The sequence below is a fragment of the Hippichthys cyanospilos genome, chromosome 1 (genome assembly GCF_059441005.1).
Source record: "Hippichthys cyanospilos isolate Australia breed blue-spotted pipefish chromosome 1, RoL_Hcya_1.0, whole genome shotgun sequence".
Taxonomy (NCBI): Eukaryota; Metazoa; Chordata; class Actinopteri; order Syngnathiformes; family Syngnathidae; genus Hippichthys; species Hippichthys cyanospilos.
This window is the reverse complement of record NC_142369.1, coordinates 22,598,553-22,615,104: the sequence shown is the minus strand read 5'-3', so window position 1 is coordinate 22,615,104 and position 16,552 is coordinate 22,598,553. Positions and strand designations below refer to the sequence as shown.

The 16,552-nt window shown below is 40.6% G+C and overlaps 1 protein-coding gene across 7 annotated transcripts in view; it reads left to right on the top strand.

Annotated features, from left to right (window-relative positions):
• The window catches only part of grid2 (glutamate receptor, ionotropic, delta 2), a 461,289-nt gene that overhangs the window by 439,956 nt on the left and 4,781 nt on the right, over window positions 1–16,552 (top strand). For 4 of the 7 annotated variants that reach the window (XM_088415956.1, XM_088415992.1, XM_088415968.1 and 1 more), the window contains one exon: window positions 4,235–4,472. In XM_088415956.1, coding sequence (XP_088272082.1) covers window positions 4,235–4,472 — 238 coding nt within the window. Of the gene's footprint in view, window positions 1–4,234; window positions 4,473–14,028; window positions 14,118–14,461; window positions 15,390–16,552 lie in introns of those variants that run through there. The other 3 variants (XR_015865771.1, XR_015865772.1, XR_015865770.1) reach the window with 3 other exon arrangements.

Below are 16,552 nucleotides of genomic sequence, written 5' to 3'. Positions count from 1 at the left end.
TCTACTCAGCATTTCTATTTGATTATGTTTTCGCAATTATGGTGTAATTGTGTAAAAAACAAATTTGTATTGGAATAATGTCTTTGCCTGTTTTGTATGGAGGGTTAGTGACAGGCTATGGCGGAATCCCACTTGTTTGCATAGAACAGAACCTGTTTGTAAACTGAAAAAAAGCTGATACAGAACCTGTTTGTAAACTGAAGAAAAGGTGATAAATCCAGTCTTTCTTGGGGTTGCTGTTGTAGTGAGCAATGGTGTTAGCAATTCTGTCCAAATAAACTTAGCAGTTATCGTGTAGGCAATGATAAGTGTAAGCAATAGCATCAGTCAATTGGGGTATCATAATTTGTTCAAAAGGTGGTCTTCATTTGCATTTTCATGACACAAATTATGAATCTCAATACGATATCATTTACAGAGGTGTGTCAAAAATGCTTCAGGACTGGTGTCACAAAAAAAACCACAAAAAGTTTTCTTCTTTAGCGGTACCAGCATATCGAGATAAAAATCATTCATTAGGTCAGAGAGAAGAGGTTTCAGCAGGACAAATGGTGTCAGTTTCACCATCACAACGTGCTCGTGCTTAATGCCCTGAGCATCTGACAGTTCCTAATCAAAAGGAAAATCACTGGAGGATTCCTCCTTGCTTACCCCAAATGTGCCAGGTGTTTTTTTTTGTTTCCCCCGCCACTTTCTCAAGCTCAAGTGGGCACTAACCCTAACTTTGTGTCCCCGAAGAGGAGAAGATTTTCTAGTGGAAAAAGTTTGGGGAAAGGCTTGGATAGATTTGCGATGAAAAGACATCTGTCTTTTCCTTTAGTGACTGTTTTGACTTTTACAGAGATGGGGAAAGAGCGCCGATCTTTATGGTCTCCTTAAAATGTCTAGGTGACATCACCATTGGCTTGTCCAAACAAGTTAGAATGAGATTCTTCACAATTTTTAGCTCACCTTGGAAAATCTCTCCAGGACTGACCTATATCAAAGTTGGAAGGCCTCCATTAAGTTGACTGATGTCTAACACACGGTAGTTGAGTTCAAATCACATTGAAACAGTTGAAACGAGTATGCTTGAGTTATCCTATCATTTCCAGTCCCAGCATGCTTTTTAAATTGCTTCCCACTCACATGGGGCCAGGAAGTAATAATAGAAAATCCCTAAACGACAGTGACATGGTTGTAAATGCTAACTTTTTTTCAGCAGTCACAATGAAATGGGCCTTGTTTCTCCAGCTATTGTGGAGGAAATGAATTATGTAAACCATCTGTGGAGCTCATTTGCATCGTTTGATGGGTGGCCTTCTTGTGTGTTCCTTATAAAGATGAGGGACTTGCACTGTGATTGTTGTCAGCAGGCTGTCACTGGAATCGCGCAGGGGTTTTTGCTCCTTGAGGAAATCCTGTGCATAACGTCAACATCTGTCGCATTGTACATGGATTTATCTGTGGGTTGTTAACTTTGTGCTTGTCCTTCTAACCTCTGTTTGGCTTCAAGTTTGAGAATTCAAGGGGATTCTTTTGCAAGTAACACATGTTTTGTGCTAGAACGATGAGCTCTGCATTCCCAATTTGCCCTTCTCCTTTTTGTCTTTCCTTGCCTCCACTCTGCATCACCTTTTTTTTTTTCAAACACCCGGCCAAGAACAAACAGAGACTTAGAATGTGTATATGTGTGTGCTGTGCGTGTGTGTGTGTTCATCCCCTCGCACCCCAGCAAGAACGACCCACTAAAATCATAAGCTGAAGGCTAACAGAGGGACCCCATCAACCTCTGAGCTGTATTCTCTCTGAAGCCATCAATCGCCGGACTAAGGCTAGGCTGCATAATGACATTGTGGCGGGGTACTCTTGCTGTGCTGCAAGACATATTAATGTTAGCCACAATGAGTTTGACAGCCCGAAATGGTGTTCTCGGCTAAGGGGGAGAATCGGATGGAACAACACTGCCCTCAAATGGAACTAACGCTCCACAGCGACGAAGAAAAAAAAAAAAAAGAAAATAATCTGTGGCGTTTTCAGTGAGATTTTCCCCTCCATGTTTGCGTAGGTTTTCATAATGAGGAAAATTGAAGTCAGTTGAGATATCTGGAGTGATGTGAATACTGTTTGCAAGTCTCCAGACTATCACTGTCATAAATACCATTGCCCCCCCCCCCCCCCCCCCCCCCCCTAACTCCTTAAGGACCTGATTTACTGAGGATTGTAGAAAACAGGTGTGAACTTGACTGTAAAGAAGGAAGATGATTTACAACAACAAAAAAAGCAATAAAACAAAAACCAGCTAGGCTTAAATAAGCTTTTGGTTCTGCCTGTGCCATTTCATCACCATTTGCTTAAGTGGAACACATTATTGAATGGTAATTGAATAAGTATTAATAATCATCATCATCATCGTTTTCATCATAATCATAATCAGAATAAAAATAACTTTGCCAAACAAGAAAAAATATGCAGTTCATCATGCATGTTGTGCGAGGTGTATGCAAATAGATAATTAAGCATGCGCGATGTAATTTATCAAACCTGGAATGAATTGTGCTGTCTGATTTTGCATTTTTAAAACTGCATCAGAAAGGCACATGCAAATCATTGCTAGTAAAGCACAGGCAAAAGTTAAGGTCACAGGGAGAACCTCTCCACTTTTAAGAATATTTCTGAAATTCTATTAACAAAACTTAGCAGAGGGCATTAAATAATCAGCAATTTGAATGATGTATAGGCTCCCTTGGGGTTAGTCACACCTATGACAAAATTCCTTTCAACTCTGAATTTCTCTGCATCTTGGTCATTTAATAACCCTTTCACGATGGGTCTTTTCTTTTTTTATTCGGAAAAAAAATTCAAACTTATGGCGTATATTATTTGTTTATAAGTCTGGGATACTTGGAAAAATAGTTGAAAGAATTCCCACTTTGATTTCCGCCAAGAAATACCACTAGGACCGTATGTCCCATAGACCACAATACTTGTACAAAAAACTTGCAGTTTGTTTTATTTTGTTTGTGCCGTCCCAACTTTTAAAAACAGTGTTACACAGGATGAAGGGAGTTAAATCAAACTTGGCTTTTATAGTGTAGCTGGCTTGCGAAAATTATTCAATTTGTTTTCTGTAACTATGTGTGTTAGAAGAACCTGTCACTTCTCAGTTCATTTTTTGCACAAGCGGTGCAATCCAAAATTGTCCATGGTGGAAAATAATCAAGCTACCCAAAGTGTGTAAACCTTTTTTAGATCCATTCACCATCACATTTATACAAGTTGACAGTAGCACCTGCGATCACAGAGGGATGCTGCACACCAAGTGATATGACTGAATGCAACTTAACTAAACTGTAAACAGGTCACACAGTCTGGATTGTCTTACACTGAGCAACACAACAGAACTGAATCAAAACAAATCCATTATAGCCTGCAACTCTAAATTGCACACTTACTGAAAAGTCGCTATAACGTAAACATGACAACCTCTGGTATTCATATCAGGAAACAACAGTTTGAGGCTCCAACATACTGTATTTTCTTTATTGATTTTCTTTTTGATGAACCACACAAAACATGCCAAGGGGAAGTGGATTACATAGCCACTGTAGCCGTATGATAATAAGAAAAGAAAAAGAAGAGAATAAAATTGAGGATGGTATTTAAGAGACTGTTGACACTTTTATCCCCATTCATTGACTGCATTTGCGCAACAGAGACTCTTCATGCTTTCCTTTACATCAACAGATTATGTGTGTTAAAATATAAATATGGTCAAGTATTACTATAAAACACAATGATGATTTACGAGACGTCTGCAGCATCAGTAATAGCAAACAGTCCATCGCCTATGAAAATTCGTTGGGCAACACTGCTTACTTGGTGACTCTTTGGTCATTTTCTGCTGGGATCTGAGTAAATCAGGCTCTCAGTCTATAAACACACATCGTAAACATTCTATTTTCATGACGGTTGCAGATGAGTAATTAACACTCATGCACCGAAGCACCTTACGCATCTCAATTTTTAACATTTACTCAACTTTGGAAGACAGAGTCATTTAAAACACGCAAACACAACAAGTTTTTTGTGAACACATAGTCTGACCAATGGCAGCTCCGGCTGAGAGTCCGTCCTATCAAGGCAACATGAATTGGGTTCAAAAAAGGGCATGCTCAATGTTACAACCCTCAAGGTGTTGCATCATCAAGATACTGGAGTATTTACATTCCTGTGTGCTTTTGGATACCCTTAGAATCTTGGAGCTTCAGCAGAACGGCGACATGGATATACTCAGACTTAAGTGGTGGCCAAAGGACAGCCCCTGTGAACTCTACAGTTCGGTGCAATCACGACAAAGCAACGCCCTGGATATCCATAGCTTTGCCGGCGTCTTCTGCGTCCTGGCAGCCGGCGTGGTGCTTTCCTGTCTCATAGCCATGGTGGAAAGCTGGTGGTCACGACGGAAGGGATCCAGGGTCCCCTCCAAGGAGGTAAGCAACTGGCTGGGTGATGGGATGCGCGGTAAAAATTAAGTTTAAGAAAAAGAACAAGGAGTACAAACAGAAAAAAGGGCATGAATGAATGACATGTCAAACATAAAAATAGTGGAATGAATAGTCATTGTGTATCAAACCCTTGAATTATCCTGAACGGGAGCGCTCAATGCGTCGCTCTTTCTTGACCTTAATTTTGTCACCTGCATGACATCGCGCTGCCGAAAAAAAACGTCAACCGAGAAAACAAAGCGCATCGATTGAAAAAAAAGAATGTCAGTCGTCGCTTGATATTGTTTTGTTTTTTAGCGTCCTGAATTGACTGTCTGAACTTCGTTTCAGAATAATATGGTGTGAATGTGATTTCAGAAAAACACTGTCTTGTTCACATCACGGCCTGCTCACTTTGGGAGCCAAAGATTATCAAGTTAGTTGAGCGTTGTTGCGACTAAGCTCCTGGGAAAAACGTCAAAATAAAAGCATACCAAGGCCGCTCATGTCATACTTTACTTGTACCATGAGTAAAGTTTATTTTGAAGCATTGTTTGTATGTCTTCTTGCACTTCTAAAAAAAGATTACCAGACCTCCTCCCATTAGTTTCCGCCCCATCAGTAGTTCGCGGGAGGTTGGCTGGTGGAAAAGTAGATCTTGGCAAAAAGGTTGGGCACCCCAAATCCAGAACAATATACAAAACGGCCAAATTCATCTATTTCCTTTAATTAAACTTTTTTTTTGCGCTCAACCTTCAACCTACCTTGTTATTTCTGAGACTACATTTGTTACAAGGCACTTCTGTCAAAAAGAATCTGGAAGATAGTGTATCAGCTCTCCTGTAAGTGGAATTGATCCTCGTGCATAGGCCTGCATTTACCACCCACAGCATCATTCCTTTTTCCTCTTTCTCCCACCATTCGAGTATACACGAGCAGTTGATTTAGTTTAAAACACTCTGACATGTTATCGATTTGACATGTCATCAGCAACGTGGTCACGTGGCCAGTAAAAAAAAGAAGAAAAAGTTTCCCTGTCTGGTGGAACCTCAGCGTCTATGTGAAAATAACCCAACTTCATTTTTGCCGTCGCACACACATACAGTGGAACCTCCAAAGCCCCATCAATGACATCCTATGTTGTCATCCTATGTTGCCTGTTCTGTTCTAATTTCCAAAAGAATTTCCCCTTTAGTAAGCAAAATTGTGAGTTCTGTGCGTATCAAAAACAGTTTGACACAATAAACAAATCATGCTTTTATGCTCAAGCGTGCTTGTAGACTCACAAAACTGTAACGATTTCATCATTCATGATGAACTCAAGTTGTGTTTGTCTTTATAGGGGCACATTTAACCAGAACTATTTGGTTTAACTTTTTGGCCATTTGTCATTGGAGCTTCCACTGTCACGTAGTGTCCTTATTGGAATTCAAAATATTACCAGGAATAAACATTGACCAATGTACAGCAGTCCTTTAACCTTTCTGAACCACAATTACTCTTCAAATATTTCCTTTTCCCCAGTTTAATCATGCTTAAACCTTCTTAACTCAATCTTCTATTGCTTGGGTGTTAAAAAAAAAAAAAAAAATCAAATATCTCTAGCGTATACTGTGACAGATTAGGTTTTTAGGAACACTTTTATTGCAGTAATTTCCCAAATGAAGGTGCTTCAGTTTGATCCAGGTGGTGGCTTTTTAGTGTGTGGCCACATTAACATCGGCTGTTTTATAAAAGCTGCATTCATGTTTAATTGAGAAGTGTTTGCTGCTGCAAAATGTGGTGAGAGCCGTCACTATTGTCAGCGGTAGTAATCGTCCACTTAGTTCAATTCCGCAGAGAGCAGAGGATTCTGATATTGTTAAAAGCTCCAACAAAAGCCAGGGGCTCTTTTTCAGGAAACCTGCAATTTTCCCTGACCGCAGAGGAGTCCAAAATAGTGAGTCAGAACATTAAATGTGGATATTTACACTGCTGGCCTGCTCCTCAAAAACAGCGGCACCTTGTAAATTAGCAGCAGCGTACTGTGAAATTTCCAATCACCCCTTTGTGCTTGATCACCCCAGCAGGCATATCAATTGATGCAATCAAAGTGTTTTCTGGGAGCTTTTTCATCACGGAAACCCTGCAGTCCTTGTAATGTGGAAGCATTCTTTTCTCCACCAGAGATGAGAGTGCGTAAACAAAAAAGCCTAATGGCAACAGCTTTACACACTCCCATTAATAGATTAAAATCACACAACTGCGGGTCACTTTTATCAACCATTAGCATCCATCGCATCCAATCTCTTAACCTTATCTTGCTATTCCCATCTCTCTGCGCTCCAAGTACAAGGAGGGTGCTAATGTTTTAGTAGATGACTTTAATCACAACTGCAAATGTGATAATCCAGAACATGCCACAGATGAACCAAAGCAAATGCAATTATGATGGAAATAATCTTTACAGTTATCGGGGAGGCAATCAAGAATGTGCTACTCACGTTTCAGAAACTCGCTAGAAGTAGCACGCTTAAGCAGATAACATGTTGCAATCGGGTTAAGAAAATAGCTGTGTGAAGATAGATTGAGGTTCTGGGTACAGTATGTATAAAGGAGTTGCTAAACAGCATTTCCGTAATTGCTTTGGGGACCTCGGATCACCTACTTTTGTACCTTTAGAAGTAATTAATGCGTTGCTCGTACAATCTTTCATTCATGGACATTTTCATACAATGGTACAAATGAATGTCCTATAGATGATAAGTTGTGCTTTGCACATCCGTCGGCCTGCTTAATCATCGGTTGCTCCCTGCTCGTTCCGTTGATTTCCCTATAGAAAGCACGCAACACCTCTGCGTTCACAAGTAGAAGGTGAAGGACTCATGCGGAGGCCTCCTCTCCTTAATGTTGGGTTCTTCGGCCAGAAGCACTTACAAAACGCTTCAGTCAGTACAAGGCAGCATGTTTGACAGCCAGCTGACGGCAATTTAGTTCCCCCTACATTATGACTGCCATAATTTCATTATGCACTGTCTTATTGCTTCAGTAAATCAAGTTAAACAAATTAAATAATTACCCCACACGCCCCCAGCTCGTTACTTAAAAATCTAGCGTGAGTGAGACATGTACATTATGTTCCATTTGGAAGAAGGGACCGGGCACTAAATATAAAAATCAAGACAAATTGTTACCACAGCATGACTCCCTATAAAATATATCATAAATTGTAATACAAGGTGAGAGAGCACAACTTTCTAATTGCGTGTTATTATCAGCGGCTGCGCTCACACCGTTCGCGTTTGGTTCCTTCCATTTGGGTCAAATGTGAATATTATCCTCTGATCTCTGGATACGAGGGCGCCAGGACTGCTTGACGGTATTTGAACATTCATCGCATTGTCCAACTGCGGTGTGATGGTTCCTCACTGGACAGCTTTTTCAGTGTTTTAAAATGTCAGTGGACCAAACCAGGGTGCTCAACACAATCATGGATACAGAATTAGATCCATTACTTGTGGATCCTTAACAACTCCTACATTTAAGTTTAAAAAGTCAAGGCTATAATTTTCCTTGAATGTAAGGTCCCATACTCCTTGGACCTCGAAGTGTGACGGAATTAGATGCAGTATCAATGATAGGGTCTATTCCCACACTTGTTCCTACTAGAGATACACCACAAATTTCCCAAAATCTTCTGCTGAAAATGAAAAGAAATATAGTTTTTGGGGATGGAACACAATTAAAACCGAAATAGTACCTCCCAAAAAGGATGTTTTGATAATGTCAAAACCGCTGCCAGCAAGCATCAGTCTGAATTTCACACAAGCACATCGGAGAAGGAGAGGAGCATTGCTTGGTAGGTAAATACTGTAAAGCATTTCTGTGGATCAAGATAAGAGCACTGTCTAGCTTCTACGCCTTTCCTGGGACTACAGGCGAGCCAAAATAAGTAAATAAATAAAACACTTATCAAGGAAAACAAACAAAATCAGTCAAAGCAGCGCGTTGCGAAGAACAAATTCAAATGAAACATGCTAAATATAACAGTAAATGGATAAGAATGCAATAGACATTGTAAGTCTTCATTTTGAAATCAGCCTTTGTAGCTGTTTTAGCACAGTACGTAGCTTAACTGTTCACAACTTTGTTTTTACTACTTTTACTCTTCACACCACAGAGCTACTAACGTCAACACACAGCCATTAAAAATAATTGTATTCAATAACTGATTAAGGACCTATAATATGACACAAGTCTCCAGTGTTAGCGATAGCCATTTACGCTACTATGTATGCAGTGCATGTGGTACATTTAAATGTAGTAAGACATTTTAAACTCTGAAAACAAAGCTCGTCAATGCATTACATGTTAATACCCGCAAAAGTCTAAATGGCTTATTGTCCATTACTAAAATGTGACACACCAAGAAGAATGTGGGATAAATTACTTTCATATTTTACTTAATTACCATAAACGGTCCATGTAGATACTTACTGTATGTTCAAACGTACCTCATCAAACTACTAGGCTTCTGTCGAACCATCTAGTGCAGGGGTGTCAAACTCATTTTGGCTCAGGGACCGCATGGAGGAAAATCTATCTTCAAGCGGGTCAGACAGGTAAAATCGTGCCACACTATATACCTAAATAGCTCCCAAACAGCAGGGGTCAACTGTAAATATAATGTGGAAAAGTAAATTAAAAAATATAAACATGAAAATAAAGTTAAAACACTTAACTTCCTTTTGGTTCCCCTATTGTATCGCAATATAGCATGTTTGCTTAAGTTGCATCAAACAAATGGAAATGGTCTATGATCTTTCCATTTGTTCAAAAATTGCATGTTTTGTATACAACACATAATAAATCAAATATTAAATACAATGAAAGGTAAATATCCAGAGGAAGGAAAATGCCCCAATCAAAATCTGTCGTTATAAAACTGCAATGACATGGAACAGAATAAAATGGTGCTGTAGTGTCTCATTCGTAATGAGACGTAATGATATACGTTAAAATTATAGTTGTTAAAGAAGCGTATGTCGAATGTTTTGTATTTACGATCAGACACGAAATATTGAATAGAGAGGCTACAGCAAAATATAACCGTTTTTTTTTTTACCATTGCTGTTGCGGCGCCCTTCTGCGATTTTTAGTAGATTTAAATTAAATTCCTTTCTGCAGTTTTGCTCACAAACATATACAAATTATTCGCTTTGTCGAAAGCAAAAATAGACTCCCAAGATTATAAAAAAATGCATCAGTCGACCAGTGTTGCCCTGTTTCTGATCAATTTTGCCCATGGCACACCCGAGTAAACACAACAGAAGCACCCCCTGATGTTCCCTGCTCAGTTACCAGCTTTAATCTGTCATTCAGACCAGTGGTCATGTCAGCCACTGAGCATCCACAAAGACACCCAGCCTTCATCTGAACACAAATTATGTTAGGCGCTGTGGTGTCCACCCCCGTAATGCACAAAACCCACAAACTCCCACTACCCGGCAATTTCGATGAAGAATCAAACCCCAACTGAGCACAGGAGAGAGTCGCGACGTGAACCGGATGGACAGCGGAGAAACTGGATGATGACAGAGTCTTTCTTTGTGATCTTGGTCAAGGTTTTCCATTACATTGTGGGCACAGACAAAGTAAGATTATTTTTGATATATTTGAGGAATCGATTTTGTTTTTACAGCCGATTGCATTTGAATGGACCGCGCAGCTTTGTTTTTTTTTTTTTCGGTTATTATTTTAATAATCCCCCGAGTGTTACCATGGCATTGATGCCACTAACCTAGTCAACCATGCTTGTTTTTGATAGTTGACCCCTGACATTTATTTTCTACCCTGCTGGTGCATTGATCCATTGATTGCTTTTTTTTTTCAATGATCTTGAGATTACTTGCAACTTGGAACAACGACACGGATCAGTTAAACAATTTCGATTGCCGCAAATATTTCAGAGATAGTCAAATCCTCAAGCTTGCCATCCAGCCTTCAAATGTGATTACTTGCGACCGCACGATAGTTTCAACACATCTAATTCATCTTGAAAGCAGCTTGATAGATAAATCACACATTGCATTTTATCTTCCCGGGAACAGTCGCATAAAAGTTGGCCGGTGGAGTCGTTCTCGTTTGTTTAATGTGACCCATCCTCTTAAAGTTAAACTGCGACACGCTCAGTTTAAGTGAAGAACTCGTTGGCCTCCCGCAATCCCAGGAAACATGTTGGCCGCTTGAGCCCGCCATGCCTGCGCAGTGTGCACCCCAATGTGTGTGTGTGTGTGTGTGTGTGTGTGTGTGTTTTCATGTCTTTCAAGCATCACATTAAACAGAAATGTCTGGTCCACCTGTTCTTTATGCATAGGCTAGGGAAAGGCTGGATTAATAGTTGGTCTAGAGAGTGTACTCTTTGCAAGAAATTGCCACTGCTTGGGAATTACTACGCAAAGTAACATACATTGTCCTCTTATCTTAAATGTTATAACAGATATTTGAAACTATATAGGTTAAAGAGGCAGGCAAATCAAAAGTAATAGGTGGTGATTGTAGTTGTTTAGTTTGGTCATGTGACATTCGCAAGATGAGCCGTGGTTGGTTCTTATCTGAGCTCTGTGTTGTCATTTTCAGTCGACTACAAGAGGCAAAATGGCATCCCTCTTAAATGGGACAATAATAGGTGGATTTTGCTGCTTATTCACATTTCAAGTTCTCCTCCCACATTCCAAAAACATGCATGATAGGTGTATTGATTGGCTGGCAACCAGTCCAGAGTGTCCTCCGCCTACTGCATGAAGATGGCTAGGGTAGTCACCAACAAGCCAGCAACCCTAGAAATTGGATAAATGGATGCCGCTATAGAGAATGGCTATAGAAGTGGTTATACAAAATGGATGGATGGAAGGACTGACCGACCGACTGACTGACTGACTGACTGACGGACATTGGGAGATTGACTTACCGTTAAAATATACTTTGAATTGTTAATCATTAGGGGGGTGCCAAAACATTGTTCCCCATGAGAATCGTGATTCTCCTTTACTATGATTTAAATCGATTTGAAATGTCTCTAAATCGCTTAATCGATACAAAGAAATTGATTCGCTTCCTGTCAGCTTCCATATTACATTGGAGGCACGAAGTTCCAAGATGTGCACAAAAACAAACAATGGAGGAAATTCAACCGCCCTGTCCTTGTTGAAAGCAGTCTTGTCACATTTTGCAAACTTGTGTGCTGCGCGAAAAGTGAAAATTTGATGATGCGTGTAGATATGAAAAAGCACATTAGCTGTAAACACTTTTGGGGTAGTCAAAGATGAGTTATCCCATCGTGCTTGTGATGAAAATAGAATTACTGCTTGAAAATAATTCATGTTTAGTTTGTTTTTGGCTATTATCTTGTGAATTGTAAACTGATTTCTTTTTGAGATCCCCCCAATTCTGTCTGTCACGATTTTACCGATTTTAACATGACCGGTCTTTGCGAAGAAAATTGTGAACTCACCTACGAGGAACATTTTGAACTCTTGCTCTTTTGGACCCTTTTTTTCTTTTTTTTTTTCAAATTTGACATTCAACAAATAGCTATCTTAAGTACCAACCCATTCAGTACCCAAGGGCCCACTGTTCTTTCTTTTGGTTTTAAGAAGAATTTGAGAAACGACAGTTTTGGCGAATCGAAAGTGCGTAAAGTCGCAAAACAAATCGTGCTCTTTTATTGTTATTCAGCTCAAATATTTCCCAGTAAAAGTAACAGTTGCCTGGAAATGATGGTATCCACACACACACACACACACCATGGCCGCCTCACTCACCTCTTTGGTCATTCCAGCTTGTGTTGATTAAATGAATGCTCAAACCTGTGCCAAGTATTCCATAAACATTCATAAATCCCCTTCGAAGTCTGACCCTTACATTTCCATCCAGGTTTCTTCTACAATACACTCAATACTGACCTCAGCCTATGAATATACTCAAGGAAGCCCTACACACCCAGACAAGACCCATCTCAATACATGGCACGCACATACGCCGCACCTATCAAACATCTACTAATCTGTGGTTGTGTCTGTGTTTCTTCTACATTTTCTATTAAACACGCCTGCACATACTGTACCTGACATGCATACTGTCTGCTGCAATGTTGTGTTTTAATCAGTGTTTGTGCTGTATGATTTTGTGTGGAATGGCTAACATTGTCATCTACGGACCTGCATCTTGGTGTTAACGTTTGTTTGCAATAGGGTTTATATACTCAGACTCACATGCAACACACCTCCGAAAAGAGTATGGTTATTATTTACAGGCAAAAATGACCGCACATTGTCCTCGTTCTGCTCTCACTGGCCCGTTTTCATATGTTGAAAGGAATGCCAGCCACAACTTTAGAGGTTCTACTGGCTAATGTTGATGCCACTCAATTCTCTCTCTCACTCAACAACTAAGATTGCAAATCTATTGTCAAGAATGTTGTTTGGTATGAGATGGGCAAAATGAGCATCGTTTATATTTTTATATAACACTAATGTTCCAAAATCCTGTTTCAATTGCAGCGTCATATTAGGCAGAACAAGGTCGGCCAAAAATAATGCACTCGCGCAGAGGTGCCCAAGCCCAGTCCTCAAGAGCCCCCATCCAAGCTGTTTTCGATGTTACCCTTTAATTACACACCTGATTCAAATGGTCAGCTCATTGGCAAGCTTTTGAGAAGCCTGATAAAGATCCCGGTAATGGAAATCAGGTGTATTGGAGGAGAGCTACATCATAAACAGGCTGGATGCGGGCTCTCAAGGACCAGACCTGGGCACTAGCGTTTATGTTGCTCAACTTCTCATCACTGATGTGATATTCACCTTTTTTCAAAGTCATATTTGTTGACTGCGCTTCACCTGGTTGCACGTAGTTTGTGGTATTTGACTAGTTGCTCAGTTGAGAATAATCAACAGTCAGCACACCTTGACATAATATTAGAAATAAATTATTATGCCCAACCCAATTATAAAGATAATTGCAACCGAACTGTCTCATTGTTCATTTCAGTTTTTATTTTTTGTAGGTTAGTTTTTTTTGTTTTTACACGTGTACTATGCTCTATTACCTCCGCAGTGTGTTCTCAAGTTTCATTAGTATTAAATGCAGAGACCAGAAATTACTATAGGACAAAAGCAGCATGAGTTTATATATATCAAACCCATTTCATTCATGACCAGGCAGCGACTGTTTTATATCTTTGGCCTTCTAAACGGTTATGAAGGAGTTCTGGCGGTGCACAACTCTATTTTGAAAGCTAACCCTTTGAAAGCTAAACCGTCCAATGTCATTGTCAGAGCTCCTCCATAATGTGAACGTCAACAGTTATGACCATGTGTGATATTTCATACGATCCATGTAGATTTAGCATGAGCAGAACGGGTTATTCTCACGTATGCTCTTCTTCGGTGCATTTGGCTTCTTTAAGTAATCTGTTTTGACCCGGGAATCGCTTGTCTGCTCATCCTAACTCTTTGGAATGATCTGTGTCAATGTGGCTCAAAGCTCTCATATTGCCTTTTTTTGTTTTGTTTTGTTTTTGTAGATAAGTACTCTGTGTTGAGGGATGTAGCGGGCGAGGGGAGAGAGACAGAGAGCAATACAAAATGCCATTTAAACATCTCCCCTTTCCAGGTATAAAACGACCGTGTGAATGTCTCTCTGAGGACACGACACAGGTCGAGCTGCTTCGCTGCGTGCGCTGACTGACTGCCGTGTCTCTCTTCTCGCTCACCCCCCACCTGTCTGTTTTTCTCCTATTGACTCCTCTTTGCCACCTTATCGTCCTGCCATCTGCCTGATCTCATCTGTCACTCATCCCCTCTTTGTCTTTGCCCGTCGCTCTTCTGCGCGTTGTCTGACTTTGGATTCGGTGTTTAATCCCCTCGCCCGACTTGCATGCAAACAAACACATTTATATGAAACCCACCTACTCTGCCACTTGCCCTGCTCTACGCATGCCACCTACACACCCAAAGCAGGCAGATGGGCCATCTGCCAGGCAAGCTGCCGACCCCTGCCCTCACAACCCCAACGAGCACCCAATGGCCCTGGGCGCTCAGACCCAGAACCAGACCTCTAACACCTCCAATGCCACGGCCCCCGCCTCCGCTCGTTACCAGCCCCCGGCATGCTGTGACATTCCCTGCGCCCTGATCGTGCAGCACTCCTACGAACCCAGCAACCCTTCTGAGCTCGCCCCCAAAATGCGAATGACCACCTTCACCACCTCACCCCCCACCCCAAGGTTATACATACAGTAGAACGTATCAGTAAGACCATGGTGACTCATTGTGAATGGCGCTACGGAATTGATTCAAAACAAATGAGCAGTCCATATTGCAACATGCGTTTTCCTTACTGTATGTGCGATGCCTGTTTTTGCCTTTCGCGGGGGCTGTCTTTCTGTCAAGTAGAAGTAGTTGCATCTTTACGCGTGCGGTTGGATGTGACACTTTTGCACATAATACTTGATTCACCAAAGTTATGCCTTTGCTTTTGAATAGATATCAGAGGTGAGTTAGCGCAGTTAATTATGTACGCCAGGCACAGTGCGATAACGGCAGGTACCTCGGAAAGTTCCGCAAAACCCTCTCACTCGTCCTTGCTGCGGTCCCTTTTTGTCCTCCCGTATCGTTATCCCTTCTCACAGACCGTGGATTGTGATTGACTCTTCTCTTTCACGTCCATTCATTTTGTTATCGACCCTATGGCATCACCTTGTTTGAATTGTTCAGTGTGTGTATGGCGGTGGCAGGAAAAGCATTAGTGCCCTTCCATCCTGTCTTTCCCCCAATTGCCCCTTCCTTAGATGGCAACTCGGGGTGCCACTGGTCCCCTTGGTCCATGAGCATCAAATGGTAGGGCCCAAGGCCCTTCCAGATCCCCCTTGACCCGAAGGACACGGTCAGTAAATCTTTATTAACTCTGGTAATATGTCCCCTTTCCTCAAGACTCCCATTACTTTTTCTTTTTAACCTTGCAATATTTCCTCGGTGTTCCTGTAACGACCACCTAAAACAATGTGACACCCCACCTACCCCTATGAGCCCTAACTCATAGAAATGAAAGTATTCCTCCGCAGCCCTCCTTCCCTCGAGCCCACTTTGTCCTCACGACAACCTCACCTCATTCATTGCAAAGTGCCCCATCTCGCAACACCCCGTACGCCTGTCCAGCAATAGCATGAAACACCTCACACTTCAGTGTCACCATCCTTAGGACGCGTGATTAAGTAATTTAGTATGTGAACATATATAGATACATATTTTAAGCTGTTTATAAGTTTTCTTTATGTACTCAAGCCAGTTGTTGTAATATACAACCTTTGACTGAAAGCTACAGTGGAACCTCCAAAGTTGAACACAGCTCCATAGCGCCAGTTGACTTCGAGGTTGTTCTCCTTTCAGAACATTTTTTTCCTCATTAGGAAATAATGTGATTAATTTCTTGCAGCCTTCAACCATCACCTTCATAAACCACAGTTTGTTTATTCAGCCAAAAAAAAATTCAAATGGATTAAAAGCACTAATGACCTAACAGACACAATCAAAGGTATTTTTAGAGTGATGCAGGCACCTAGTGCTGTTATAAAGTGAAAATAGGTGCCAGATAATGTTTTTTTTTTTTTTTTTTAACACGAATACAATTTGATAAAAGTTGAAACAAAGTCAATCGTTGCCTTCATGGATATTGTTTCAATGCGGCCTTCATTATTTTATTTTTTTTTTCGCCACGAACCAATTCTAGATAGACATTTTCAAGGAGCAGGGTAGACAGAAAATTATTAAAAATTCGGGTTGTCAAAGTTAACCATCAACTTTGGACATTCATTTAAATTTTGGATGTTGTTTCAATACAGTCCTCACCTTTTTTTTCACCACTAACCAATTCTACGTAAAAACGTTTTCACAGAGCAGGGTAGACATTAAATTATTAAAAATTAGGGTTCTCAAAGTTAAACCATCAACTTTGGACATTCATTTAAATTCTACAAAGCGTTAAAATTGATTAAGCTAACTCTGTTGTATTTAGTTTAAACTTAGAGGAGAGTCACCAACGCAACGACA